A 27,246-nucleotide genomic window follows, 5' to 3' on the forward strand; every position below is an offset into this window, starting at 1 on the left:
ACCAAAACCCTACAATCAACTCGCAAAGACAAATGAAAAAAAAACAGCAAAAAAAGAACAGAAAACTTCCACAAGAACATACGCAAACATAACATACGCCAACCAGATTATATCAGTACCCGAATTTAAAATTTCTACAGCAAAATATATTGTGGTTAACCGCTTAATGGCCGAGCTAAAAAAATCCTCGCTGGGAAAAAAAAAATCCAAAAAATCATTGCATTTGCTTTTTAGGGACAGATGAAATTTGACATTTGAAATTGGTGGCGCAGTGGTTAGATGATCCGCCTCACAGTTCGGGGAGCCGAGTTCAAATCCACCTCGCTCCAGCTTTCCTGTGTGGAGTTTGCATGTTCTCCCCGAGCCCACGCGGGTCCTCTCTACTACTCCCTCCCACATTAGGTGCGATTGGGTGCACGGGCGCTCCTTTGTCTCTTTGTGGCCTGCAGGCGGCTAGCAAGCGCTTCAGGGCGTCCCTGCCCGTACGTAGACTGCTGGGGTAGGCACCAGCGGAGCCTAATGAGGGTAAGGGGCTGCGGAAAACGGACCAATCCACGAGCTTAACTCGTAGGTCTAAGCCGAGGTGCTACCTGAAGTAGCGTAGCGTAGCATATTAAACCCAGGTGGAAACGACACAGCCCGACTCGGTCCCGGACTGCAAACGGAGCCTCTTTTGCGGCGGCCCCCGCCCGCCTCCCCCCCCCCGCTCTCTCTTGAGAGAAGGACTTAATGATCCCGGGGCTGATGAACGGCGTCTCCGGGAATTCCTGCCGCAGGGGGGAGTCGGAAGCCCGCGTAGCTGCCGGACATTCCCGGGAATGGAGCCCCTCACCGGAGCGGGTCGCCCCCGGGCAATTTATCGGCCCGGCCGCCGACGTCCATCGCGCGCTCGCCCTCGGGGAGGCGCGCATACGCAATACCCATATCAATGTGGCTCCCGGCGAGGGGCTGCTTCTCCTGGCCGATGTGCTCGGGGGAGCTAATTCCGCTTTTTACCCTCTTCCAAATTGATGAAATGGCCCAACCCAGAATTTACCCAGAATACATTTGCTGGTAGATACAGCAAAACAGGAATGGCGCACTCCCGGTAGTGTAATAACTAAGTAGTCGTGCCGTGTTGATCTTTGATACACTTGTCGCCATTTGGGTGAAATTTCAGCTCCCTGGTGTTTTCTTTCTCTGCTTTCCCTGACGTGAAATGCCTTTTGATGTCAAGTTAAGCTAGCTTGTGAACTGTGGGAACGGGAGACACTTTATGATACTGTACTACAGTCAATACTATGATTTTGACAGACATTTTTTTTTTCCGTCTCACACACTATATTGTGTCCAGTGTAGCGGACTTTTGCTTTTTGTCTAAATCTTGAATTCATGCTACCCTGCTAAGGCTCATTCCAATGATTTCTGATGCAGTTCACTTTTGTGTCTTGCTGAGACAAAATGGACACAACGGCGGACAAAAACTGAATAGGCTTGGTCTCGGGAGGGAACGGCGTCCTCTTGGAAGACTTCTCCATTTTAGCGCCTAATTTTTTTTTTCTTGGAAAGGTTTTAACACCGAGCAGTCACGAAGGATAACCCGAAACTAAGCGCGCAACTTTCCAATCTCTTGTCACGCCAGCACAAGGGAAGCGCATCTCCCGTTTCCTCCCGTTGCTCACCTGCAACCTCATCAAACGCGTACTCGCATCTCCATTGCGTCCGCTCCGCGGCGCATTAGCGCCGCAGCCAGCCGGCTGGCTCGCAACGCCGGCGCATATCAACGCGCTAGCTTGCGCCCGCAGCTACTACTGTACTCTATCTTAATCTGCAGTCTATTAGCATATTCGCAGTTTGTGTTTTTCCGCCGGCGGAGGCATCTGACAGGCCAATTTCACAGCGGCGTCGGCCTCCGTCTCGCTCCGGGCTGCCGGAGAGAAGATGGGGAAAATAGAAAAAAACAAAAAAAAAGGCAAAAAGCTCCCGCCGGTGCCTTCTAACAGTTAGCCTCTCGTCGCATCTACCTGCGCGGATAAAGAAGCTCTTCAGAAGTCATCTCCGGGGTGACAACACAGAATAATGCCCAAGAATTCTTTATTACATCATGACAATAGCTGGCATAGTTCAGAAAAGCAAAGAAAAAAACAGTTGCTTCTCCACTTGAGGGCAGCATAATAGAAAAAGGGAAATGCAACGGGATGGTCGCGGCCCCTCTGTAAGCAGCAGCTGGATTGTTTTTTTTCTTGGTGGAGGACAAATAATAAATGCCTGTGAGCATTTTTGTCATATTGTTTATATGTGTTGCACCACCGTTTTTGTTGAAATCCTTAGTCTCAAGCGTAACTGCAAATAAATGCTATCTGTTTTGCCTTATTAGCATTAAGATAGCAGGTTGTTTTGAGCACGCAATATGTATAAAATAGCAGACTTTGACCTCACACCCAATCGTGCGTCCTATACACAGCGCATCCTATATTTGGGGAAGTATTTTTTCCTCAAAAATAAGCATGCTCAAAGTGTGCTTTCCAAAGTTTCAGGGTGGGCTTGGCTTAGCCTGTCAATGTACTGTAGCTCTCCCTTCATGTTGCCGTTGGTATTCCCCCGAAGCCCGATACGATGGCTAACTTTTCCCCAGGAGTGTTTTTGTCACTTTCAATCCCCGCCGGCATATTTGAGCCCGGGCCATCTTTTTCGCCGCTCTTTTGTCTTGATCCATCCTCGTCCTCTTTTCTCTCCTCCCCCCGTCCGGTGTCCGCGCTATCGTCAGCGCCGCGGCGCTATGACGGATGGCGGCGAGAGGCCGGGGCGTGGACGGCCCGGGATGCTGCCGTCATTACGGGCACGCGCGCGCGCCTGCTGTTCGCGGCGACGACAGCCAAAGCGCTATCGAACAAATGGCGACGTTGAGTTTCCCGAAATATGATTTATTTTGGAGCTGAATGTGTTTTTACGGCACGCCGTAGCAATTTCGTGGTTAAATGCGCCGTTTCCTCGATTAAATACGACGTTGATTAGGCATCTTTTTGCCCGTGCGACTGATGACATTGTTTTGTGATATAACTAGTAGCATTTTTTGTCATTTATGCGGTTTCTATCTTTTTTTGCAATGACTATAGTGGATAGAGATAATGGTAGTGTTTTCTTTGGTTGAGATTTGAGTGTTTTCCTGGTCAAATATAACCCTTTTGTATCTGTACCCCCCGGAGACCAATCCTATTCGTTTGCGTCCGCGCTTGTGTCCGTTTTGTTTCAGCAAGACAGCAAAGTCAATTCATCCCACCCACCCGAACCGACGTCATTCGGACTTAATAGGGAACTTTTCGATTCGTTAAAAGAGCAAATCAATCCATTAAAAGAGCAAAAGCAGCTGTCCTTTATGGTGGACGCACACGATTAGGGTGGGTCTCGGCATTATATGTGTGTGACTTAAAAAAACGAAAAAAATATATCATATCATATCATATGGGACATACTGTGATTGGGCCATCTCTGTGCGCCCCGTGATGGGCTGGCAACCAGTTGAGGGTGTCCCCCGCCTACTGCCCGAAGCCAGCTGGGATAGCCGCCAGCAAGCCTGCGACCCTTGTGTGGATAAGTGGCGATAGAAAATGGATTGAGGAATGATATGATGCGATTTTGCCTGAAAATGACTTTGCAGTTGCTCAGGTAGCCAATCAGGAATCAGCTGTGTTCTGACTGTTTTTGGAATTGAAATGTTGCATTTTGGGGGCTGATATTTCTATTCCTTGTTTTTGCCTCTATATAGTGCTGCTGTGAACGTAGCTTGTATTTTTATTGTCATTATTTTCATTTTAAATGTCCTTTTTTTCCCCCGAATTATACCTTTTACCTTAAACTACTGCGGTTGTGAACAAAGGTCCTTCCTTCACTTTTGGTGCAATTTTGCCCACCATTTCTCCAACGATTCCACCGAGTTGCATTGGGTTGTAAAAAAACCAAACCGAAAAAGACATTTAAATGTTAAAACCCTGCTCTGTTGCCCCCATGTGTGCCACACACCCACACCCACACACACACTCAGGCTTTTGTGAGTTTTTCAAAGAGCTCGCTATTGAGTGTGGGCCCCCGCCGGGGAGAGAATGGCGATGTTGTGCGCTCCCTGGGAGAGTTGACGCAGACCCATTGACAGTGCAATAGACCGCGGGGTGCTAAAAGGCCGGCTTTTTCCAGAGCCGCTTCACCTCCACAAACTTTAGCTTACGCATTTCTGCGCTTTGCCTTTAGTCGCCTTTTTGCGCATGTCACAGAAAGGTTCCAAGGCTTACGGATGGAAATGATGCAAATCTCAACCCGGGTCCGGTAATCCGCCGATGATTCGACGCTAAATTTGCATACAACATCGCTCGAGGAAATCAAGATTTTCCCGGTTTCCAAAATCAAAGCGAATCGTGCTTGCTACCAGTATTTTGACCATTTTGGGTCACTTTCCTCCACATCATTTTGGAAGGATTTTAGCCAGTGGATCGCCCACACCTGGGACTGTGATAACTAAGCGGTCGCGCCATCTTGAACTTTGACATGTTGTCACTATTTGGGTGAAATTTCAGCTCCCTAACGTCCCGTTCAATGCTTTCCCTTTGATGGGAAACGGATTGGATGTAAAGGTCAAAGGATTGGAGGAAGGGTTAAAATTGCTTTCCGTTGCAAATTATTTTAACTAAAAAATAAGACTTTAGCCTAATGCTAACAGATAACTTGAAACAGTGTAGACAGGCTAATAGATATGAGCATGGGTGTTGCAGTAATTCACTTTGAAACAACCGCTACTTTCAAGGGATGGTCCACTTTTCAAGCAATAAAATGCTCAAACGTTGACGATAATTGATAACAATCATTTTTTTACGTGCAGTTAATGCTGTTAAAAACACATCCTTTGGCTTGCCGCGGACCGGAAAGGACATCGCGTGTTGAAGGCTCGGGTCTGTGTTCGCAGCTCATCTCGCGACCAGCGGGTAGGGCGCCATCGGCCATGTCTTGTGCATAGATGATGTCATTTTCAGGCAGCAGCAAGTGGAAAATATTATTTAGTCAAGAATAAAACAAATAGTGTAGTTATGGAACTAATAGTCGACAAAAGTCCCTGTAGCGCTGAACTGAAAGAGTCTGACATTTGCCATGTTGCCCAGTTGAAGTGAGCTTCCTCAAACATTCGGCTTGTGTTGTTAAGCAACGCGAGAGCAGCTTGTTTATGGATTTTTGCACGGGTCCAAAGCGATTAAGGCCGGCGGGGGCGTATGTTTATTTTGATTCCTCGATCGTAGAAGGGCCCGTGTCGATCTTGAATCCGATCCAACCGGACGCGTGATTTCCGCCGGTCATTTCGTCTGTCGGGCTTCTGCTTTGTGAGAACGCCAGGTGTCTATGGATCGTCCGACACAAAATCCAGACGACGTGGAGTTGGAAAAGACGACATGGATGAAATGGGACGGGGCCTTAAAAGCTTGTATCCTCGTTTGATAGGAACGAGGCAATGCCGTCTGTATTCTGCCGTTATTCTATGAATGTGCTGATATTTTTGGAAATAAGGCAAAGCGGAGCAACAGGAGTTTCTCCTTTTCCATCGCTCTTCATCTATTTGGATCTGTCTGCCTGCGGCGATGCCTTGAGAGGCATGTGGCAAATCGGTGTGTGTGTGTGTGTGTGTGTGTGTGTGCGTGTGTGCACGTGCGTGTTTGTGCGGCACCATGATTAAGAGTTTTGAATAATTGATGATCGCATCCCTCATTAAGTCCCAGTTGTGTGCTGCTGCAGGCGCCCCCGCTCTATTTTTACGCCCCGCAATCGCGCTCCATTCCGCTATGCAGATGGAGTCGATCCATCACTCAGTTTAGGCGCGGCCGACGCGACGGCGAGTCCGGAGGGGGTTGCGTCGAGCGCCGGACATCTTTAGATGATGGGCGGGAGCTCCGTAACCACGGCATTTTCAACTTCTTGGCGTTATACTTACGGAAGTCAATTTTGGGGCAAACCTGAGTCTTAGTGCTTGATTCCACGTGACTTTCCGCCGATGTTTTTTCGAAAGACAAACCGCGGGGTGGGGGAGCGGGGTGGGGGGACGGCTGTGTCACAGTCGGTGTCTTTACGACGCACACACATCCAACAGAGTTGTTTTTTTTTTTTTATAAAGGTAAAATATGTTGTCAACATTGATTAAATTCATGGATGCAAGTTGCTACGCTTAATTTGAAGTTGGTCAAAAATTCCTACGACACCGCAATGTAAACAAAAGTTCTGAAGTCTTCCATAAACCAAACTAACCGCAGTAAATCAACCGACAAAGTCAAACCAAGCGTAGCGAACCGGCCAGCGGGGGTAAATATAAAATATTAACTGTTTAGAACCCCATAAAGCTAATCTTTTATGATTACTGTGAGTAATGCGATCGAAAAAGCTTTTCTTCATGAATATTCAATCATTTTCCATGAAAACGGTTGTGAGTGAAGTGTCAATGGAAAGCGGCTCCTGTCATTTAGACTATGATAGAGGTCAAGTGGAATGAAAATGAAGGAGTTTTTGGGTTGTTTTTAAACCGGAAGAATGACACAGCGGTCGTCAGAGAAGACCGTGGCAAATGTTATTTCTCAAGCGCGGAAGGCAATTGGTTGAAAACAATCTCCTCCGTCCGAATCGGGAACGCAAAGGCGCGGCCGCCTGTTAATCACTGACATCTATTTAGCGCATTGGGCAAAGGTTAGTGATTTTCTGCGGGTAAACGGACTTACTTCCGAGAGACTGCACGTCTTCGAACTCTCACACCGGTAAGCCTTTTTTGCTTCATTTAATATGCGTAGCTGCCCTTTTTCAGCCTTTGATTCACGCGGACAACGCTGAGTCCAAATCGTCCAAATGCTAGCTTCGGTTGACGTCTGTCTTTAATTTGGTAACACCCAACTAACCAACTAACTGTAACTGTAGTAAACCGACAAAGCGTTCAACCTCGATGCTGGATAGCGTCCCATCAGATATTCCGTTTTGACCCGTCATTTCATATACCGTAGCGATCGTGACCTCGGAATATCGTCTTCCTCGCCTTTGTTTACCGGGCACCGTCATCAGTGACTGACTAGGATCAAAACTGCCAGGACTAGCCAATCAGGTTCTTCATATTATTGCGAGTTGCTGAGATCCTCTTGTTGGAAATGTCCCAAAACCTTTGGGTAACCTTGTGAAGATGGCTAGCATGACGACTGTTTTTGGGCGTTGTGCGCAGCGGAGTGGGGGCTGGGGGGTTTCGCTACTGCTGGGTAGTGTCCAAATACATCCCGGCTCCGTTTCCCCCTTTCCGTTCATCTGGCGGACTTGATTGATTTCTGGGCGCTGGGCTCCTGTTGGCAGCGTTCCGGTCGCTGTCACGCGCGCGCGCCGGTCCCGACGCGGCCAGCCCGTTGGCAGCGTCCCATTTATGGACGTCCGATTTAGGAGCCGCTCCGGTGTGCCCGCCGGACACGGCTGGCCGACTCCAGACGCCGGAAGGCGGGTTGGCATCCCACTTTCAGCTCGGGGGCCCGCTCGCTCGCTTCCGGGTCGAAGCCACGCCACTCCGCCGGTTATTAGGGTTGCGCACCTCTAATCCGAAAGCCAATACGTCCCCGCCGTCGCCATCGGATCCAATCCGGTCAGGATACGATCCGCTCCGTTTTAGGTCTCTTAAATTCCATTCACTTTTCAGGTATTTTGAATTATGGTGATGATATACGGTACTTGTCTCCAGTTGAATTAGGACTCATTACATTTCTGATTGGCTTCCGAACTACATCCTCGATAGTTTGTGGCACCTGCTCCTTCTTTGCGCTTTAAAAGCTAGCTCAAGGGCGTTTGGGAGCGGTTCGCGATTTCACCCACTTCCCCCCTTCCGGCGACTGGAGCCGAGACGTAGCGCTCCTTCCCAAGAAGCGCGGGGGAACGGGCGTACGCCTGGAGCCGGGGAGCCGTCTGGAGAGTGAGTCATTTCGACCGCCGCCGAGCAGCTGTTGCCTTTGCGACGTCTTGGAGCGGTGGCGTTGCGCTGGTGTAGGTGGAATTGGAACTCTCTATTTGAATTTCATAAAAGCTTGGCGGGGGACACGCGCGGGCGGGCGGGCGGGCCACTAAGTTTTCGCCGCCGTGGGTTTGTTTTTGTGCAACCATCTGTCTGGAGTTTTCCCATTCCAAAAAGGGTGTCATATTAAGGCCCCTGCCTCTGTGCACAGCCTGGCCAGAGATGCCGTGATTCACGGGCAACTAACGGGGGATTATTTTGAATAATCGATTAGCCGTTTCCAGCGGGGATGCCCCAAATGTTTTGCCCTGAGATCGACTTTCCCGGCTCCATCGTTTTAGCTTATTGTTAGAACGGTCCAAATATTCTCATATTAGCCTCACAGCAGTATTGTAATTATTCTCTGATTTCTATGGACTTTCACCAAAGCAGGTGATGACCAAACTAGTTACTTAATCAGTTAAAAAAAAAAAAAGTTTGGAAGGTACAACATCAATTTCTTCCATGGGATATTGCTTGTTTAATGGTTTTGCAATACAAAGCCATGCAAAATGACCATTTTATCTCATTACTCCATTAACGCATTCAATAACAGGGACGTATTGTCATATTTTTGAAGAGTCGGTATATTCAGTGCCAGATGACTAAGATTTCATACTTAAATACCTGGAAATTAATGTCCAGACTCGTAAAAAGGTCAAAAGATAGAGATGCTAAGAGGAAGGGGAGATCGATTGAGTCAAAACATATGGACCAAAAACAACTGTCCAGTGTCCAACTGTCAAGCGGACACAAATGTTTAAGCCCAGTCTCCGGAGAATGTAGTGTGAGTTGAAAAAAAATACAAATAAAAAACCGGGTAGCATCGTTTTTGAAAAACAATCCAAAAAAATGTCTTCTAGCTTACTGCTTTAAATTGTTGTCGTTCATCCTTAGAGTGGCTAAAGTGAGCACCGGGTCAAGTGTGTGTGTGTGTTTTGCGGTCCGCGCGGAGGATTTACCGAGCCGGTGGCAGACGCCTCTTGAAAAGCTTCGGCTCTGTGGGAACGGGCAAAATCGGAGGACGCAAAGGCCAGAGTGGGAGGAGTGTAGGAGGAGGCTTTACACTGCATCCTTTCTCTCAATTTTACTTCCTCTGCCCCCCCCCCCCTTCAGCCCCTGTTCATTAGCGTCTTCTCCGTTCCCTCGCCCTTTACTTTTCTTCCTTCCCTTCCCTCTAACCTCTCCCTCGCTCTCCATCCGTCCGTTTGCCGGAGCGGATAATGCCCGTAATTGGAGCGACTGGCGCTTTTCCGGCGTGTTCGGACCAGATAAAGAATACGGTCGGCGTTTTGCCGACGCGGCCCGGGCCGCCCGAATTAAATGGACTCTGTTCTCTTCTGTCGGCGGCAAATTAAAAGGCTCTCAATTGGTCCGTTCTCGCCCGAGGCTTACGTGGGGGCCTTCTGCCGGCGCGGAAATAGCGCGGACGGGGCCGGCGGGGAGGGGGGCGCCCGACCCCGCCTTCCGCGTTCAAGTCCGCGCCAAGGTCGCAAGAGGTCGGGGCCGACGTTGCCATTTTTTTTTCGCTCGTTTTGCCACGGAGCAATCCCTCTCGCGTAATATCGCTCGACTGTTGTTTTGATACGGCCTAAAACATCGGTGTGGAACGTACGGCTCGCGGGCCGCAAACGGGTTCGTTCCGGCCCGCGAGATGATTTTGTGAAGTATAAAAATGAGCTGTATTTTTTAATAAATGCAAAACTTGAAAGGTTTTATGCTCGATAGTAACATTAATGTTTTATGACCAATCGCGATGTTGTGCTTGTTTTATTTTGGACGCGATCAAACAAGAATAAGACGTTTGAAGTTGTCGTTTGAAAGTTTTCTGAACGTTGACCTCCATTTTATTGGTCCGTCCGGCCCACTCGGGGGGTTAGGGTTATATATAACACAATAAAAGCCAATCCAACGTGCGACGGACGTGTCAGGACGGATAAAAGCAAAGGGCGCTTTGCGACGGGCGGCCTCGGCCCGGTAGAAGGCCCGGTTGCCGCGCTTGCCGGCGGTCCCAAACAAATGCGCGCTCCGATGCTTTGGATTCATTGAGTTCGATGGCACTTTTTCACCTGGGTTGACTTTCTCTCCCCTTGTCCTGTGTCAGCTCGGCGCGGGTGCGCGCCGGACGCCGCGTCAGGGCTGAAGCCCCGCCGCCCGCCCGCCCTCCCTCCCATGAGCCCGCGCGCCCGGACACGCACGCCCGGCGCCGGCACGCCACGTACGCACGCACGCACGCCCGCACGCCCGGCGCCCCCCCGCGGCCGAGCCCGCCCGGAATCGGAAGGATGTCCGCGGAGACCGAGCTCCAGCCGGCGGTCCGGCCCGGCGGCCTCAGGCGGGACTCCAGGAGGAAAGGTAAGGAATTTTCCCGGGGAAACGATGACCGCCGGCACGGCCATTTCAAGTATTGAAATTTGCGTTCTTGATGCGACGCTTCAGCGGTTTGGACCTTTTTGGTGTCTCGGCCCGATATCGGATTCATTTTGAGGTGTTGATATTCATGGTGGGGTCGATACTAGTCGCCGATACTTAAGGCAAAAAAGTATGTCCATCGCAGCAGCAGATGGTGCTATACTGTGCAAAATGTTTTGTGCAACCTTCTTTTAAGCTTTACCAGTCTTAAAATTAGGTGACAACCCCCCTCCCAAAAAGGTTTCATCGAATTAAAAAACAATAAGGTGAAAAAATGAAAAAATAAATAAAAAATCTAAGCAAAAACATATGTAAACATGATAAACGAAAACAGTATGCCGAATGGAGAAAATGATTAACTTGAATAAACTTAATCAACAAAAATCATTGTAATTTTAAGAAAAACAAAAAAATATCAAAGAAAAAAATGAATGAAAAACAAAAATCATAATAAACATGAAAACAATACGTGAGAAAATAAGTTAAAAGAATATACATATAATAAAATAATAAAAACAGATAATGAACAAAAAAATTAAAATAAAATGCAAACATGCAGTATAATAAATAAAAAAACAAACAGAAAACAAACCCTAAATCAAAAATCTTAAAAATATGATATGATTAAAAAAAAAAAACAACAACATAAGAAAAAAATCAACCTCAACCACAGATTTGACATATTCCAGGTATTTTTGGGCAGGCCCCCAATCAGACGCGCGGCGTTTGTTTGCTGGATGACGGGGGCCAAAAAAGGCCGGGCCCGGACGGCGAGCGGCGTGTTGCGCTCTCCCAATAAGCACCTGACTGATGTAGCGGAGGAAAAAAAAAAAAACCCGCCGGCTGCGATTTCAGCTGACGCACAGGCAAACACACACACACACACACACACAGGCGGCAGGTGTGTGCGAGCGAGCGCGCGGCCCCTCGCGTCCTATTCAGGAAGACCTTTGTTTGCCCACAATGGAAATCATGTTCATCATTCGCACTGCTCTCTATATTCGGGGGAGACGGAGACACGTTGGCGCACGCGCACACGCGCGCATACGCGCGGTGGGCCGGGATCCCAGCCCGCGCCCCAGCCCCAGCCCGCGCCCCCGCCCCAGCCCGCGCCCCCGCCCCAGCCCCAGCCCGCGCCCCCGCCCCAGCCCCAGCCCGCGCCCCCGCCCCAGCCCGCGCCCCCGCCCCAGCCCCAGCCAAGATGAATGCTTGGCCTTCGGCATTGAGACCGGAGGCTGCTTCGACATCTCCTCTTTGCCTTTCGCGTTTAATCAAAGAGTGAAAAGGAATAGACGTTTTTCAAAATGAAAAAAAGAAAAATAGCCTCTCAAAACTTGAATATTTGTATTTAGAATATTAAAAAAAACAAAGACCACAAGAATTGTCAATGTAAAAGCAGTAGCCAATAAACCAGAAAAAATAGGTTTTAAGTCTTGCCAGGTTATCCCACATCAACTTATGAGGTGCACTAAATAGTCCCTAAAATAGCAAGAAGTCCCCCAAAGACAGGAATACGGGACTTGGAATTTGCTCTCCACCATGGAGCGAAAACCAGAGGCGCACACACACACGCACTCCCGAGTAGGTTTTTCCGTCGTAGCGGGGACATCCCATTGACATCGCGCATTTCCTAGCCCCTCCCTTAACCATCGCAGCGACTAACCTAACATCAACCATAACCCAATCCCAACATAAACAAGATGTCCCCACAAAGACATCAAATTTGCTCTCCACCAAAAAGCGAGGACACACACACACAAACAAGGTTTTGCCGTCACTGTGGAGACATCCAAATTCAAAATAGCAAGTCTTAACATTCCAAAAGAGTCCTGAACTTGAGGGGTGCAGCAAAATGCAAGACATAAGAACCAGAATTTGGTCTCCACCGTGTAGCAAAACCCAAGAGTACAATGGCACACCCAGCGGTGCCATGAAAGTAGTAAAGAGTGAAGTTGGGCGAGGTCACCCGGGCCCGCCTCTCCCCGTCGTCCCCCGAAAACGAAAAGGGCCCGTGACGGGAGAGGGTCTCCGGCGGGATAGGCCCTCGCTCCTCCTCTTGACTCCTGAACGACCTTGCGCCACCAGCTAACGGGATCGTCTGCTCGGGATGAGAACCTGCCGCGTCACTTCCTTTGTGACCCGCTTTGGTTTTTGTAGCGCGAGAAAAGGAGAGCTAACCCCCGGCCTTTGTTGGGTTTTTTTCTGCTCGGCCCGCGGGTCGCTCCCATTATTAGCGGCGTCGGGTCCGACTTAATCCTGGCTAAATCCACGGAGGTCGGGTCCATCTCGCGCTCCCAATTGCTTCTGAATGCCCAATGAGGCAACGCTCCACTTACAAACACTTTGGAAAAGGAAGGCCCTCCGGCCGGCCATTAATAGGGACGGGATCCCCACAGATTCAAACGCGGCGAGATTCCCGGCGCGGCGCCAGATCCGTTTTGTTTCGATCATCCGGCTCGTCGGACCGCAGTCGCGATGGAATCCGCAGCGGAACGCCGGCCCACCCTTCCAAATAAACCTTAGCGTAGCGAATCCTATACGGAAACAAACAAAATGGTCTCATTTATTCTTATCGTTGCTATTTTAAAAGACGAGAATTATCGTTCATGGCGCCGAAGGAGTTAATTACGCGAAGGTTTAATCATACGGCATTTAGCGCGGCATCTAGCATAAATCAGATGCTAGCTAGAAGCGCTCGAGTGCTAATTGTTTCAGCGAGTAAGAAAAGGCTTCTTCCGTTCAAAATGGCCGACCGTTTGTCCGATTCCTATCTTCGGTCCTTTTTTGGGCATTCAATTACCTAAAAAAAGTCTTGACGCTAACATTTTAAAGCTAATTGCGACTTTGAAGAACAGCCCTTCAGTCTTGCTTGTTTCTGTGCCGATCGTAATTCACGCAGCGTCCAAACGAGACACGTGCGCAAGTCAATCCGCTGTTATTTCATGGTGCAAATAGGATAAGCACTGAAACAAACGTGCGCTGCTGACAGCACACGAGCACGTGCGCGTGTGCGTGTGTGTTTGCTTGTCTCTGGTGTGTGATTAGCCAACACATTATCTTCTTTGGTGTGGCTATTAGGCACATGCGCGCTCTATCTGGAGGGATGGCTGGATGGATGGATGGCCGCCGCCGTTGGGCCTAATATTCGTCCCCGGGGAATCGGTGGACGCCATGCGTGTGTCGCAATCACATCTATTCCCAGCAATCAAAGCGGGATGGGACGGGACGGGACGGGACGGGACGGGACGGGCTCGGTGCTCCGTGCGCTTGTCATCGCTGGCTAAAAAAATGAAATCCAATCAAGTCTTCCCATGGCAAAATGATGCCATTAAGCCTTCTTTCATCGACCCCCTTGTCCTTTTTACTCCATCAGTCTCCCGGATCCTCTTCTTTACAGAAACGACATTTAACAAAGGCTACCGCTCATAACGAGAAGTGCGACGCTTTTCATATAGTCTTCTGAAAGAACAAATTTGCTACTATATACAATACTACGCAAGAAGATAGTTCAAACCTCAAATCAATATTTTGATACTAATCTCTGCCTTTGTTTAATAGTTTAATTCATATTTGGATCAAAACGCACGGCACATAATTCATATGTGCGATTATATATCCGGTATAGAAATTTATCTGAGACAACTTTTCTACAAGATCTCATTCGAGCTGTATGGAATAGATATTTGTTTAGCTGCGGTTTGCCTCCCGGTGGCTGGTAAAAATAACCATAGCGGACTGTAAACCACAGGGCTCAAACGGTGAGAAAAAAGTGGCGGCTTTTATGATACTATTTATTAGCATTGATGACGGCTACCGTTTGACGGAGCTTCATAGTGTTGATGAGGCAAGTTCCAATCCGATCTTCCCAGCAGGCCTTACTCGCCCGCTCACGGACAAAAAATCGTACCCGTCGCACGCGTGAAGACGTGGAACTAAAAGCCTTTTATTTACCCATCGCGTATGGTGAGCATGATAGTTCGCGCGCGTGGCAATGGTCTCGGTTGTGTCGGGCTCCTCCGCCGCATTGCTAACTACGGTCACCATAGCAACAGTCGGCTCCCCGCTCATAATTTGCGCAAAACATCCTAGACGCGCAAACGCGCACATACTACACGCACTCCATTGAGGACAACGCGCTCGCATGCTGGGTACTGAAAGGACGTTTGTCGTTTGTGTGATATTGACAGCAGGGCGGGATGAATACGCCGCTATTTTAGGATAGTCCCACTTTTTTTTTTTTTTGTCCTCAGTGGAAATGTTTTGAAGCGCAAAAGAAGCGAGGAGCTTAGGTGAACTGAGGTTCCGTGTCCGCGGCTACTTGGATTTTTGTAATCCGCGCAGGGAACGGGGAAGCCTCATGGGACACCGCCGGGGAAAGCCCAAGTCGCACACCTTTTATCCGTAAAAAGTCTGGACAAAATGTGAGGGATCGCTTTAGAGGGCGACGAGCTGGGACGGAGCCCGCCGGCATTGGCGTGAAAGCGCGAGACTTGAGCACGAGAGAGGAATTTCCCACATTTTGCCTCGATGCGCCGTCGGCAAACGGGGCCACTGTGGCCGGAACGTCGCGTTAACGTAGCCAAACGCGTGCAGTCAACTTACAATTTTGACGGTACGACATTCATCGGAGCCCCGCCCCCTTTCCGTCATCATCGGTCCGTCGTTTTTTTCAAGCCGGACGAAATTGTAGTCTGTCAGTCGGTCGGTGTATTTTTCCCTAACCTTCCGCCGCCAGTAGAGGGCGAAATTTTTCTTTTGTCCGTCATTCGTCAGGCACTGGTCTACTTCTGTCAGCACTCATACCGATTCTTTTTTCTGTTTTTGTACTTACACTTAAAGTTAACACCATGTCTGTGGTTCTACATTTCCACTTCAAATGAAAAACGAAACACGATAAGTGCAACATAAAAATAAAGCCAGGGAAGGGGTTTAACCTTAGCATCATGTTTACTATCCCACATTGGTTGCAATTCCCACATTTTTAATTCACCATTTTTTTTCAGCATTCCCGTCATTAGGCGGCAAAACGGGCGTCTGAAGGTGCCGGACTGACGAACGGTGAATGAATTGGTCCTGTTGGATTATAGAGCGTGTTGCGGAGTTAAGGGAAAAAAGTCATGCAGCTCTATACGATACAATTTCACATTAAAATGTATTCGCCTCAATATTTTGACACGCTTCTTGTTCCACATTTCTTGCCCAGTTATTCTTCTTCTAACTTCAACACATTCCAAAAATGCATGTCATGCAGGCTATTATTTTGTTTGTCAAGCCAACAATCCGTTTGAATGCAAATTCAAGTTTTCCACCCACAGAAAAAGCCTATTCATTCCCGGTGACATACAGTATGTAGCATATAGAATGCGGCATCTAGCATGTAGCAAATAGATGCACATTTTCATCAATATATCTCCACATCACTCCAGCGGTTTGTTTGTCGATTTTGAATGAAAAGTTTCAACGGTAGTTCTAATAGGCGAATAAATTAGACTTGATAAACAAACGCAGGAGCGTCTCCTCACTGAGGTGGACGCACGCTAGCAGCTGGCGTCTTTTTGCCCTTCGCATACCGAGCCAGCCGCGCGAGGGGGCCGCTTCATTAGGAAGCCTCAAAAAATGAAAGGGACGGGACGGTGACTTCCGCCGGGTTTTGGAGAGGATACCTGATGCTCTTGGAGAAAGCGCCTTTAGTGATACACACATTGAAAAGAAAGCTTCTCCCAATGATTGTCGTGGCGCATGAGCGGCCCGCGGCGCAGGCCCGTGGGGGGAGCGGGTTCGGTGTTGCGCGACAGGATGACGACGCCCCCCCACCTCCCCTTTTTTTTTCATCCCGCTCCGACACCTTGTCGGGAGGCGGACGGGACACGGGTTGCGCTCACAAACAATCAGAAATGCATCGCCAGAAAGAGAGATTAGAAATGTTGCCTGTATTAAACACACATTACGCAAACACAAATCGTCCTTACTCAAACCATGGAGGTTTTGTTTCTGTTTAGAAGAAAAGATATTGTTTCAATTGGTTTTGTCATTTCGGCAAAAGAAAAACTGCTGGAGTTGGATGCGAGATTGCACGGTTTGTCAGAAAGAAAAAATCCTCTTGGATTGATGCAAGATTCGTCTATGACGTGAACTTGATTGTTTTTTCCTAACGTTCGCGATGTACAGAGGTGTCCTGCCGTATACCATTTACCATAACGAATCCATATATATTGCGCTTTATTCATCCATTTAGGCCAAAATCTCACAAAAATGGACAAAAAATGGGGTAAACACCTACAAGACACAAATATCATAAATAAAACCAAACCGCCTTCAATCTTGATCAGATGCGGGTGGCGTAGTTAAGATGATACTTTTATTTCTGTCACGTCTTCTCAGATCAGCTTTATTTTTATTTACCGTCCATGTAGGTAAACATTACAACGCGCCGCGTTTGAGCGCGGGCCCCCCGACAAAGCACTGGCATCAGCGGCCTTTCATCAAAAAGCTGAGGTACGCGCGGCAGATAGCGTTTTCGTGTTGCGGTGACGGCGCGTGTCTCCTTTTGGTTGAAACGGCGGAATAAGTACAAGACGCTCAAAGCCACAACCGGATGAGCCGTCTGCCTTTTTGACTCCGCCAGACGCTCCGGGTGTTTCCTCAAGTTCCGCGTCGAGAAACAACAATTAGCACTTTCTAAATATAACATCGTGCCGGTTTGTGGCTACGTAACAACGAGCGGCTGGGAAAAAGAAAAAGGAAAAAAAAATCTCTGGCGAACCTCCCTCAGGCGGAGGCTCTCTTCCAGTCTGTGCCGGTGACAAAATACTACGGAAGTGGCTTTAATCTACATGAGAAAAAAAAAAGAAGTCTTGCATAATTGCGATTCAAGCTATTATTCTCGATCTGATTTTACATGTGCGACTTTTTGTCTGGTCTGTCTTAGAAGGAGGAAAAAAAAAAACAACCAACACCACGAATGGATTCGCTCTACATCTGCAGTCTTCGCTTCAGTCATCCAAATGAATTAAAAAACAAGAGTAAGACGGAGTAAACGAATCACGCCCCACAATGCCTCGCGTGTGCGAAACATTGCTCTAAGAAGCTAGCTAGCTTGTTTGGCTCCTCCTCATTAGCGAGCTAGCTAGCTTCAGTCAGTTTCAAGCAGCGACGAGGCTTTCAAAATAAGGTTTCAAGCAAGGATTAGAGCATTAGCGTCAATAATAATTTTTTCAAGCTGGATTTATGATTTTAGAGGAAAGGTTATACTGTAGAAAGTGTAACGCACCAAAATCAAACGATTTCGTCATCCAAACAACCGTCAGCGAGTTACAAGATCAGACGGCCATACTCATCGCTTGATATTCCTCATACGTTTTGAAAAAAACGCATCATAGACATAATAATATGAGGAAAAATCGCAGGAAACATTTGAACAAGTTTTTATTCAGCAGTGCTAATCCGTACGATTTAATAAAGGTCTAAAGACTGAGAATATTTTCTGTTGCGCGAGTGAAATGATTTGGACGATTTTAGGTTTACACTTCAAGAAACGATCGTCAAAAGTCATGCTCGATCAAATTGCTCGGTTGTTTGTCCATTCATCGAGTCGTGGTTGTAACTTTAGAACCCTTTTCCAAATAGGACTAAAAACGCCGCTCTTTGTGAAGATCCCGTCTTATTAGCTTGCGCTTCGAGACAAAAAAACCCCAAACAAATCTGTGCAGACTAGTTTTTGAAAAAGGCCCGTATAACGCCCCTTGAGAAAGCGGCTTAACCCTGCGCTACTGCCATTTTTGATTCAGGACAGGCCACAAAGGAAAGTAGCCACGCCATATGTGATGAAAGCTTTCAGGACAGCTTTTCACTTGTGTTTCGACATCATCAAATGGAACTTCCAAAGGACACGGCTCCCCGAGCGGGGACGGAGCCGTCGCTTCATTTAGCAAATGGACACGGGAGAGTCAAACTTGCGCTCGGAACGCCGGGCAAAATGACCCCCGGCCTCCTCCCGGGAGCCGACCGTCGCCACGATTTCAAACTTGGACCCATCCGCTCCTTCGAAAGTCACCCTGACATCAGATGCGTCCGATCCGGGGCCGCAAACAAGGGAGCTAGATATAGAGATAGATAGATAGATAGATACATCCAGCAGCCTGTTAATACTTGATCTAGATAGATAGATAGATAGATAGATAGATAGATAGATAGATAGATATTGTTTTGATCAATATTGTAGCTAAATGGCTGAAGAAAGAGTTTGATTTTGATGTATTCAGTTTTGGACAGTAGTCAAATCCCCGATCCTCAAAAATACGTAACCTGGTTTGACACAATCGTGATGCAAATCCTCGCTTGAAATCTTAATTTGGAACCCTCATCCCACCCAGGCTATTTTGGCTAGTTTCCTGGCTAGCTAGCTAGCTAGATAAATAGATAGACCAGACAGACCTCATTTCTGCTTTGAAGCAAAAAACTAAAATCGCTAAAATGAGCACATTTTTGCAACATTGCCTGTCTTGTCCTTATTTCCCCCAAAAAATAAAAATCTCTCATCTTCAGATGGGAGTACCTCAACCATTTAACGGCGCCAACTTGTAGTAGAAAGCATCTTCATAAACACAACAGCCGTCACACAGCGGCGCCATAAAGAAAAAAGGCAGGCGTCAGCAAACGCGCCAGGCAATTTGTTCCCTCCATGAGTCGCACTTTATCATCGCATTTTACACTCGCCGTCGCACATTTGCATACGCCGCTCGTCAGTCAAGTGCCAGCTTTTATGCGCTAAATCAATCTTGCCGGCCTGGAACTGGCTTTTCCTTTGCGGGCTGAAATAACGCTTTGCCGACGTCGGCCGTCGGAGCGGGATCGATTGCGAGGCCGCCGAGTGGCGCTCGGGAGGCGGCCCGGCTGCCGTTACGTCCGGAGCGCTCGGATGCTGAAAAAAGACCAAGCGCGTGCATTTCCGGAGACCGGATCATGGCTAATCGCGGATTGGCAAAGGATTGTTAGGCGGTAGCCGCGGACGACCGGGCCCCCGATGTCTAATAAATGTAACGAGCGAGGCCATTGAGCATTATTGAGCTCACACACTTTGCTTCCGTTTACGAGCCGGATGATGGCTTTTTTTGCACCGCTGAAGTTAACAAGAATACCTGACCCCGTTCCCACGCGGCACGTTTGCAACACGTCAGAATTAGACATGTAACGGAAGGGCGACATCCATAGCTTGTCTCCGATGGTTGTATGTGAAATATTTAACTGCTCTTGTGTTAGTGAAAAAAATGTATTTACGTAAACTGAAACAAGCCAGAGTCTGTCACCGATTTAAGAGTTAAAAAAAAAACGTATTGAACTCGTCATTATAGTAACTACAGTGGACCCCCGGGTTATAACGTCCCCGGCTTACGTTTTTTTTTCATGTTGCGATGCGGAATATGAGTTTTTTTCATCCTCTCTGGTATTTTCCACGCTTTGCGTCAAAAACAACTGTCATGACCCCGGGGGATTGGCTGTATTTGTGTTGTTTTGTCTCCATCTGCAGGCGGTTTTTGCACTTATTTTCTGTTGCCGTCAATGCCTCCGTGCAATGCGTCACTGCAATGCTGGTCTGCTAACGGTCACTTGTTTCAAAATGGCGGCGTGGTAAATCTTTGTTCTATCGTGAGTTCTATTCGAGTGCATGTTACTGCTTAATTGAAAGTTGAAAGGGTTAGCCATGGGTCCCAAGATTGCTAGTGATCTTAGAGAAGGAAGAAGATGATTTATATGGAAACAAAGCTGGAGATAATCAAGAAATACGAAGCCAGCCTAGCCTAGGCTACCCTTACTGGGGAATATGGGCAGAACAAGCGCAACTCAAAGGTACATAAAACCTTTCTTTATTTTTTGTTTATGACGTTTTCAGATTGTATGTTATATATACGTAGGACTTACTATACTATTTTGCCACCAATACGTATGTTCAATTTTCTAAGTAAAATTCTTGACTTAATAAAAACGTACAGTAGTTAGAGAACAAAAAACAATTTGTGACGCTCATTCTGCTGCGCATACTTTGTCCACCCGGGGGCAGTATAGAACATCCATACCGATATACTTTGATGGAAACTCAGCTCCTCTTTTGTCTTCTCTGTATGGCATTTAACATTAGTTGTTCTGAGCAGAGGATAAATGATACATAGTATGCCCGCGAGATAATACGAGATATTCTCCAGCCGTTCAGTGAAATGGAGTCATTTGCCGTTACTGACAAGCGATCCGTTTGGATATAATTCAATAGAGATGAGTCCCAAACGGCTCTTCTGTTTACCTTTTAGCTCTGACCTGTTTTATGTTGCCGCTCGCTGTGTAAGAACGGTATCAACAATGGTATCGGCAAGCCTACCCTCAGGTAAAGAATTAACGGCCCGACCTTGAGGCGAAGGCCGAAGGTGGAAAAGGGGAGGGCGGGGCGGGGCGCGACCCCGTTGCACCGCGGGCCGAATGCAATCCCGGGAGCGTGTGCGACAACGTTGACGGCGAGGCCTTCTGGACGAGCGTGACGCATTGAGCGGACGGGAGGTTACGGTTGCCGGGGGCGACGCCCGGGGCTTTCCCAAGGGGCCCGACTGCACTCTACCCGCCATCGATCGCGAAGGGGCTTCTGCCTGTCGTAACGCTCTAATCCAGAGTGACATTTATCCGGGGAGGCCTCGCTCATTCAACCGTCCGTCACCGGCCGTCCTCTTCTTCGTCTCGCCGCTCGTGCGTGCGTGCGTGCGTGCGCGCGTGCTGTCGTACGCTCTTTGAGCGGCGGCCGTGACTGGCACGTCGGCAGCTTCCCCGGGTGTCGGCTTTGTACGTGCATGTGCGCTTCTTTCGGAGTAAAGGCATCACCGGTTAGTTTATATGCGTGTGTGTGACTGGCGCGCGCGTGTGTGTGTGTGTGTGTGTTTTGACCCGCCAAGCGGCTGGCACGACTGGCGCGTCGGCGGATTCCCTCCCTGTTGGCTTTTCATATCATACGGCCGTGTGTTTCTATGATGGCAAAGGCAATCCGAGTGCGTGTTTTTGTAATATAAAACACATTTTGCAAGGACTTTTCAGATGTGCGTTTTGATATCGGCTGTATTCTTATAAGAATGACCACAACGGGACGAACTAGAAGGTGGAAGTCGATTGGCCGTTAGCGGCCGCTCGCAGCTAACGGCGGCTCGCGTTAGCCGAGGTTGTTATTTTCAGTGCCAGAAGCGAGCCGGCTGAACCCACATCCCAGGCCGTGCTTGTTCCCGCGCGGGAATAATACTAAGAAGGAGACGATCACGACAAGATTACGACGTCTCCGTCCCATTCAATTAAGAGTGGCAAGCTATATGCGCCAGTTAGAGATCATGGAACTTGTATTCCATTTGAGCCGTTTTTATTCGTGGTCTTTTGGCATTTACGCGCAATCGTAAACTTGGCGGAAGACGGATGCCTTGCATTTTCGAATATTTATGGCAAAAAGAACTTGAGCTGCGTCGTGAGGAAAAGAAAAAAAAATGCTTCGAGCGTACTCAACGTTATCCGGTGCCGCATCCACTGACCTGCGGAATCTGAAAAACACTCATTTTATCAAAAAAAAAAATCGATAATTTACGCATATGAACACATGAAAATATGAAGAATTTACAAAAGATGAGATGCATTCTCTTTTGCTCTAGTTTTTACTACTAGTTGTCAACAACTTTCTCGTTGCCACCAAAACTCCTGGTGCCAAATTAAGGCGAGTCATATTTTTGGGGAATTTCGAATGAAAAGAAATCTTAACTCTAATCCGCTGCTTTCCGCAGCCGTACGACCTTGCGAGGGTCGCGCCGCTCTAGCGCGGCGTTATACGAGGCGCGCCGCCTTGGCGCGTGGGCGCCGCCTGACTCTACCTGCCGATTTCGAGCATTTACTCGACTGGAACGGAGATTAAAAACATTGAAAGGGTTTCCCCTCCTGTCAGCGCGGCGCCGACGTATGACTTAACGGCGCCAAGGGAGAAACTATTACGTTACCACGTTTCGCTTGTAGGCGTCGCCCTCCGTGCGGCGGGTGAAATGATATAAAACGCTTCACTTTTTCCTCATATTATTTTTCAGCCTTATTCCAAAGTCAAACAAAAACACTGTATAAGCCTTGGATTTGTGCATGTGGCAGTTTACCACAGGAGGATGCCACGCATTGACTACGAGCACGCATTGACTAGGAGTCATTTTCAAAACATTACAAAGCACTTAACATCATCTTTCAAGACTTGAAATAGTGTCCTGTGGCGATTTTTTTTCTGTCTTTTCATGATCAGCTTTGCAGCATGATCAACCTGTTTCTAACCAAACGGTGGCAAAGACGAGGCGGAAAAATAATGCAGCATCACTTTGGTTTTCTTTCCAAATGGAAGGTAAATGAAATGAATCCCAAGGGCTCCTTTTGCTTGCCATCATTCTGTCGATTTTTCTATCGACGTGCGTCGTCATTTGGGATGCGATTTTCCAATGGAGGAGCCAGAAAAAGAACGGATGACGCATACATAAAAGAGAATACGCAAGCTGACATTTCAGACTATAAAGGTGCGTTTTCTAATTTGCTGCTTTAACCTCTGTGTGTCAATGTTTTGACCCTCTTCCTGTTTGACATTTATCGCCATTTTTAGCCTCCTCGTGTTTTTTTTTTTCCTTTGGATGCTTTTTGTCCGATGTGTCTAGATCATAGGTGTGGAACTCCAGTCCTGGAGGGCCGGCCTCCTGCATGTTTTGCGGTTTTCTTTCCCCAACACGCCTGATTCAAATGATTGGCTGATTAGCGAGCTCTGCGGGAGCTTCAAAATGATGGCAATCGTTTGAATCAGGTGTTTTTGAGGGAAAAGGTTTGAAAACATGTAGGATATCGGCCCTCCAGGACCGGACTTCCACACCTGCGGTCTAGATCAACGGGCCGAATCGTGTCCCGATCGACGCCGAGGGGTCGAACGCGATAAGGCGCAGGTACGCCTCGGGGATTATCGGCGAATCCGGGCGTCCCGATACTTTTGATGATGAATTGGATACGAAAAATAACACACGTCGTCTCCTCCTCTTTCTCGTTCCGACGTCGAGCACGATAGCTAACGCGCGCGGGGCGGGGAACAAGGTGAACGCGGCCGCCGCTCGCAATGCCGACACGCTCGCCACGCAGGAGATAAGAAGGGAAAAAAAAAAAAAGTCCACAAAGGGCCGCATCGATCGGTGGCGCTCATATGATCGCGCGTAACGTTCCCTTTTTTTTTGGTCCCGCGGATCAGCCGGGGTCTTTTCCGCTCGGCAAGACGGATGGCGGCCGAGGTAAAAGACGAGCCGGGACGCCGGGCTGAAAAGCGCGTGCGTTTGCAGGGCAGGATCGCAGCGAGGCGGCGCTCGTCAGGCGCTTTAAGGGCGACGGCGTCCGCTACAAGGCTAAGCTCATCGGCCTGGACGAGGTCGCCGCCGCCCGAGGGGACAAACTCTGTCAGGATTCCATGATGAAGCTCAAGGTAAGGACAGCCGTCATTCCCGTCGTTCTTCTTGGAGTTATTCGCAGACGACTCTTCTTCTTGAGTCATTTGGCGGTGGTACATGGGAATTTCTCAAGGGGGAGGCCTCCAATTTTTTCTCAAGCTCTTTAATGAATCCGCCGCTGTAGATATTGCGCTTATGGCTCGGGAAATGAAAGAATGCAACGAAGCCATCGCGCAAATATCCATTAAAGCCAAGGTCTGTTATTTTTAGTGAGGCGGTAGAGCCGACGTATTTTTGCCTCGGGTTTGTCGGAAGAAGAAAAGAGGGAGCTCAAGAGGTGAGCTTAGCTATACGGATGAGGGCCGGCCGCGCCCGGCGAAAGTCTCATTTGCAAGGACGGGAACAATTACGGGCAGAGGAAGACGGATGGGCTAGTTAGCGAGAAAAGGGAAGCCGCGCGGGCGGGAGAATCGTTCGGATGAGAGGGGAGTGAGGAAGATGAGGGAAGATGATGATAAACGAGGAGAGTCGGCTTTAAAGGAGACGAGGTCGGATTTGGATTTTTTTTTTTTCCCCGGGGGTTTCAGAGGCCGGCCCTCGACATCTCGCCAATAACTGTGACCCTAATTCCCCAAATATAGGATCCGCCCCTGCACAGCATGCACCCTTCATTCGGGCTTCAATTTCAGGTATTTGCTACGTTGCCGTGTAGAAGTCGCAGCAAAAGTTTGGCCGCTTTTGTCAGTAAAGTCAGATATTTGTCGCTGGTTAAGTTGGGCGGATTCGCCGCTTTGTGAGCAGTCGGTGAACGTTGCGCCGGTGGAACGTTGAATGCGCTCGAAGCGGTCGCAGCTCAAGTTCCCATAAATACAGCAGCATTGGTGTTAAATAAATAAGAAACAAGTCAAACGGAATACCTGTCGGGGTTCTCTAAGCGCTGCAGCTAGAGACTTCATAACCTTGGATGGCCTCGGACGTCGGCTCAGTCCGCTCACTTCTTTTATTGAAAATAATAACCTCAGCTAACACGAGCCGCTGCCGTAACGGGCGCCGGCCGCTAACGGCCGACTGAGCTCGTCCCGTACCGGAATTCTTATCGTTAAGGGTACGGCCGATATAAAAATGGACGTCGGCGTCTGATCTACCGTTTATAGGGCGCACCCGTACTTTTGGCTCTGGTTTTGGGGGGAAAAGTGTTTTATATTTAGGGAATTAGGGTCAGTGCGTCTCCCCGGCGATAAACAGGGTGGGGATCTCTGTTAAAAGCGTTTAAACGGCCGTTCGTACATCTCAAGAGCGCGTTTGGACACAACAGTCGCAAGTTAGAAGAAGCCGATTGGTTATTTTCCCTCCGGGAGGCTTTTGAATCGGGAGAAAAAGCCGGAGGTGGCGAAGGGCCGAGGAAAGGAAAGACAGCTCATTGATCAAACGCCTTCCCTCCTCCTCCTCCTCATTTACGGCTACGGCAAATCCATCAAGAGCTTTTCTCTGATCTCCCTCACCTTCTTTTTCCCCCTCCAACGCGGGCCGGGCCGGGCCGGCGTCTGGCTGGCGCAGGCGCACCGGTGGCGTTTATTCATCATCCGTGTGTCGTTTGGGGACGTTGCCAGGGGTTATGTTTTCACCGGGCGTCGCCAATGAACTTCGGCCCGCACCTGTCATGTCTTTTTTTTTTTCCATCGCTCGCTATTGATTTTACTATGCTTCCTTTGAGACTTCTAACCAGTCAAATGTGTCCATTTTTTACCTCACCAAGATGTCTGAGTTCCCCGAACACACTCGCTGCGGATTTTGAGAAGATCGGTTTCTTTTTACCCCAGAATTGGGGTGATATTTTTGATCCAACAGATCAGTTTGAAGATTTGGCCAGGCCGCGGGGTCCGACTCTCCATTAGGGTTCCGGGTGGAATACCATCGGGATCGCGGTGAAGATTCCGCTCGGTGGCCCACCCGCGGAAAAGGGCCACCCGGTGTTTGGTTAAAAAAATAGAACGGACAGAAATAAGGGAACGCAACAACTGATCGTAATGAAATGTGGATTTGTATTTCTCCAACAACATGTAAACATTCCTCTAACTCCAAAAGGAACAGTCACACAAGTGCAAATGAAGCACGTAGAATTCCCCCTCAAAATATCCATAAGTCATATCATTTGGCAAACTGATCAGTTTTGTATAAAATGCTAAATCACGATCGAGCCGATCAGATGGACGCAAAGTCCAGGATTCGCTTTTCTGTCTCTTAGGAGAGCATCACTGGATCCGGAGGTGCTCCTTCCGGTTTGCTTTCTCCGTGAATCGGATGGATGGGCCCTAATGGACGCGGGGTATATTTCAAGCAAGTGGCTGTGCCGTTTGAACCCATCCGTCAATGTTGTGCCCTCAGGGCATGGCGGCGGCGGCGCGCTCCAAAGGAGAACACAAGCAGAAAGTCTTCCTGACCGTTTCCTTTGGAGGGATCAAGATCTTTGACGAGAAGTCGGGGGTAAGCGGAACGCTCCTTCCATTTGCGCGCGCGCGCGTGTTTGTTAACGGCTAGGTCAACGCTGTGCGTTCCCGTCGTTAACGAGGCATTTCCGGGCGAGCGAAGGGGAGGGGCCCCCCCGGGGAAATCAGGAGGCCCCTAATTGAAACCCTGAAATCAAGGCCCACAGTAGATGAGGGAGCGCGGCTGTCCCGTTGTCTGCGTCCGCGCTAATGACGCCACCTTTGGTTGTCCATTATACCCGGATCCGCTTTGTGTTTTTTACTCGGTGGAGATTCGGCCGGTTGGGGGTTCCCCCCCGATATCGTGGCTACGGATCGATACAAAGGAAAGCCGCCTCTCAGCTTGTTAGTGTGAGCATGTCAGCATTGGCGTCGTAGTTCTTTTTTGTTTTCAAAGATATCCTTTCACTGTGAAGCGGTCCTCAAACGGTGAGCAAACGGCCCAGCTTTTGCGCTGTGTGGTGTAACCGCGCGTTGGCGCCACCGGGTGATGCTGTGGTGCTCTCGCTGTCCAAGTGTGGTGAGAAACGGTTGAACTTTTTCAAGCGTTATGGGAAAAGGAAACCTCCAGAGGGCCAGCGTATTTAGCGTTTTCACTCACCTCTCACGGCCAACTAAATATCGGGTGTTATGTCCATGTCAATATTGATGCTGCCGTATGAAAGCTTGACTTGCATCCTTCAGCTTGAATCGATGGCCGTAATAGATGTGTTGCAAGTGTGGAAACGCCGCCGTCCAATGGTCACGGTCAGCACTGCAGTGCTCGATTGGCTTATATTAGGAAGCTTTAGTCAAGGCTGTTAGCTCTTTGACCGGAATTGTGTTATTTATTATTGTTATTACGATTTTGAAAGATGAGAAATCACGTTCT

General features: G+C 48.6%; 1 protein-coding gene across 4 annotated transcripts in view; it reads left to right on the plus strand.

Moving 5' to 3' along the window:
* The window catches only part of dab1a (DAB adaptor protein 1a), a 154,235-nt gene that overhangs the window by 97,529 nt on the left and 29,460 nt on the right, over window positions 1-27,246 (plus strand). For 3 of the 4 annotated variants that reach the window (XM_088425094.1, XM_088425095.1, XM_088425096.1), the window contains 3 exons: window positions 10,122-10,372; window positions 23,785-23,924; window positions 26,275-26,373. In XM_088425094.1, coding sequence (XP_088281220.1) covers window positions 10,303-10,372; window positions 23,785-23,924; window positions 26,275-26,373 — 309 coding nt within the window. In that variant the 5' untranslated portion in view covers window positions 10,122-10,302. Of the gene's footprint in view, window positions 1-6,051; window positions 10,373-23,784; window positions 23,925-26,274; window positions 26,374-27,246 lie in introns of those variants that run through there. The other variant, XM_088425097.1, reaches the window with a different exon arrangement.

This window comes from Hippichthys cyanospilos, chromosome 10 (genome assembly GCF_059441005.1).
Source record: "Hippichthys cyanospilos isolate Australia breed blue-spotted pipefish chromosome 10, RoL_Hcya_1.0, whole genome shotgun sequence".
NCBI classification, from domain to species: domain Eukaryota; kingdom Metazoa; phylum Chordata; class Actinopteri; order Syngnathiformes; family Syngnathidae; genus Hippichthys; species Hippichthys cyanospilos.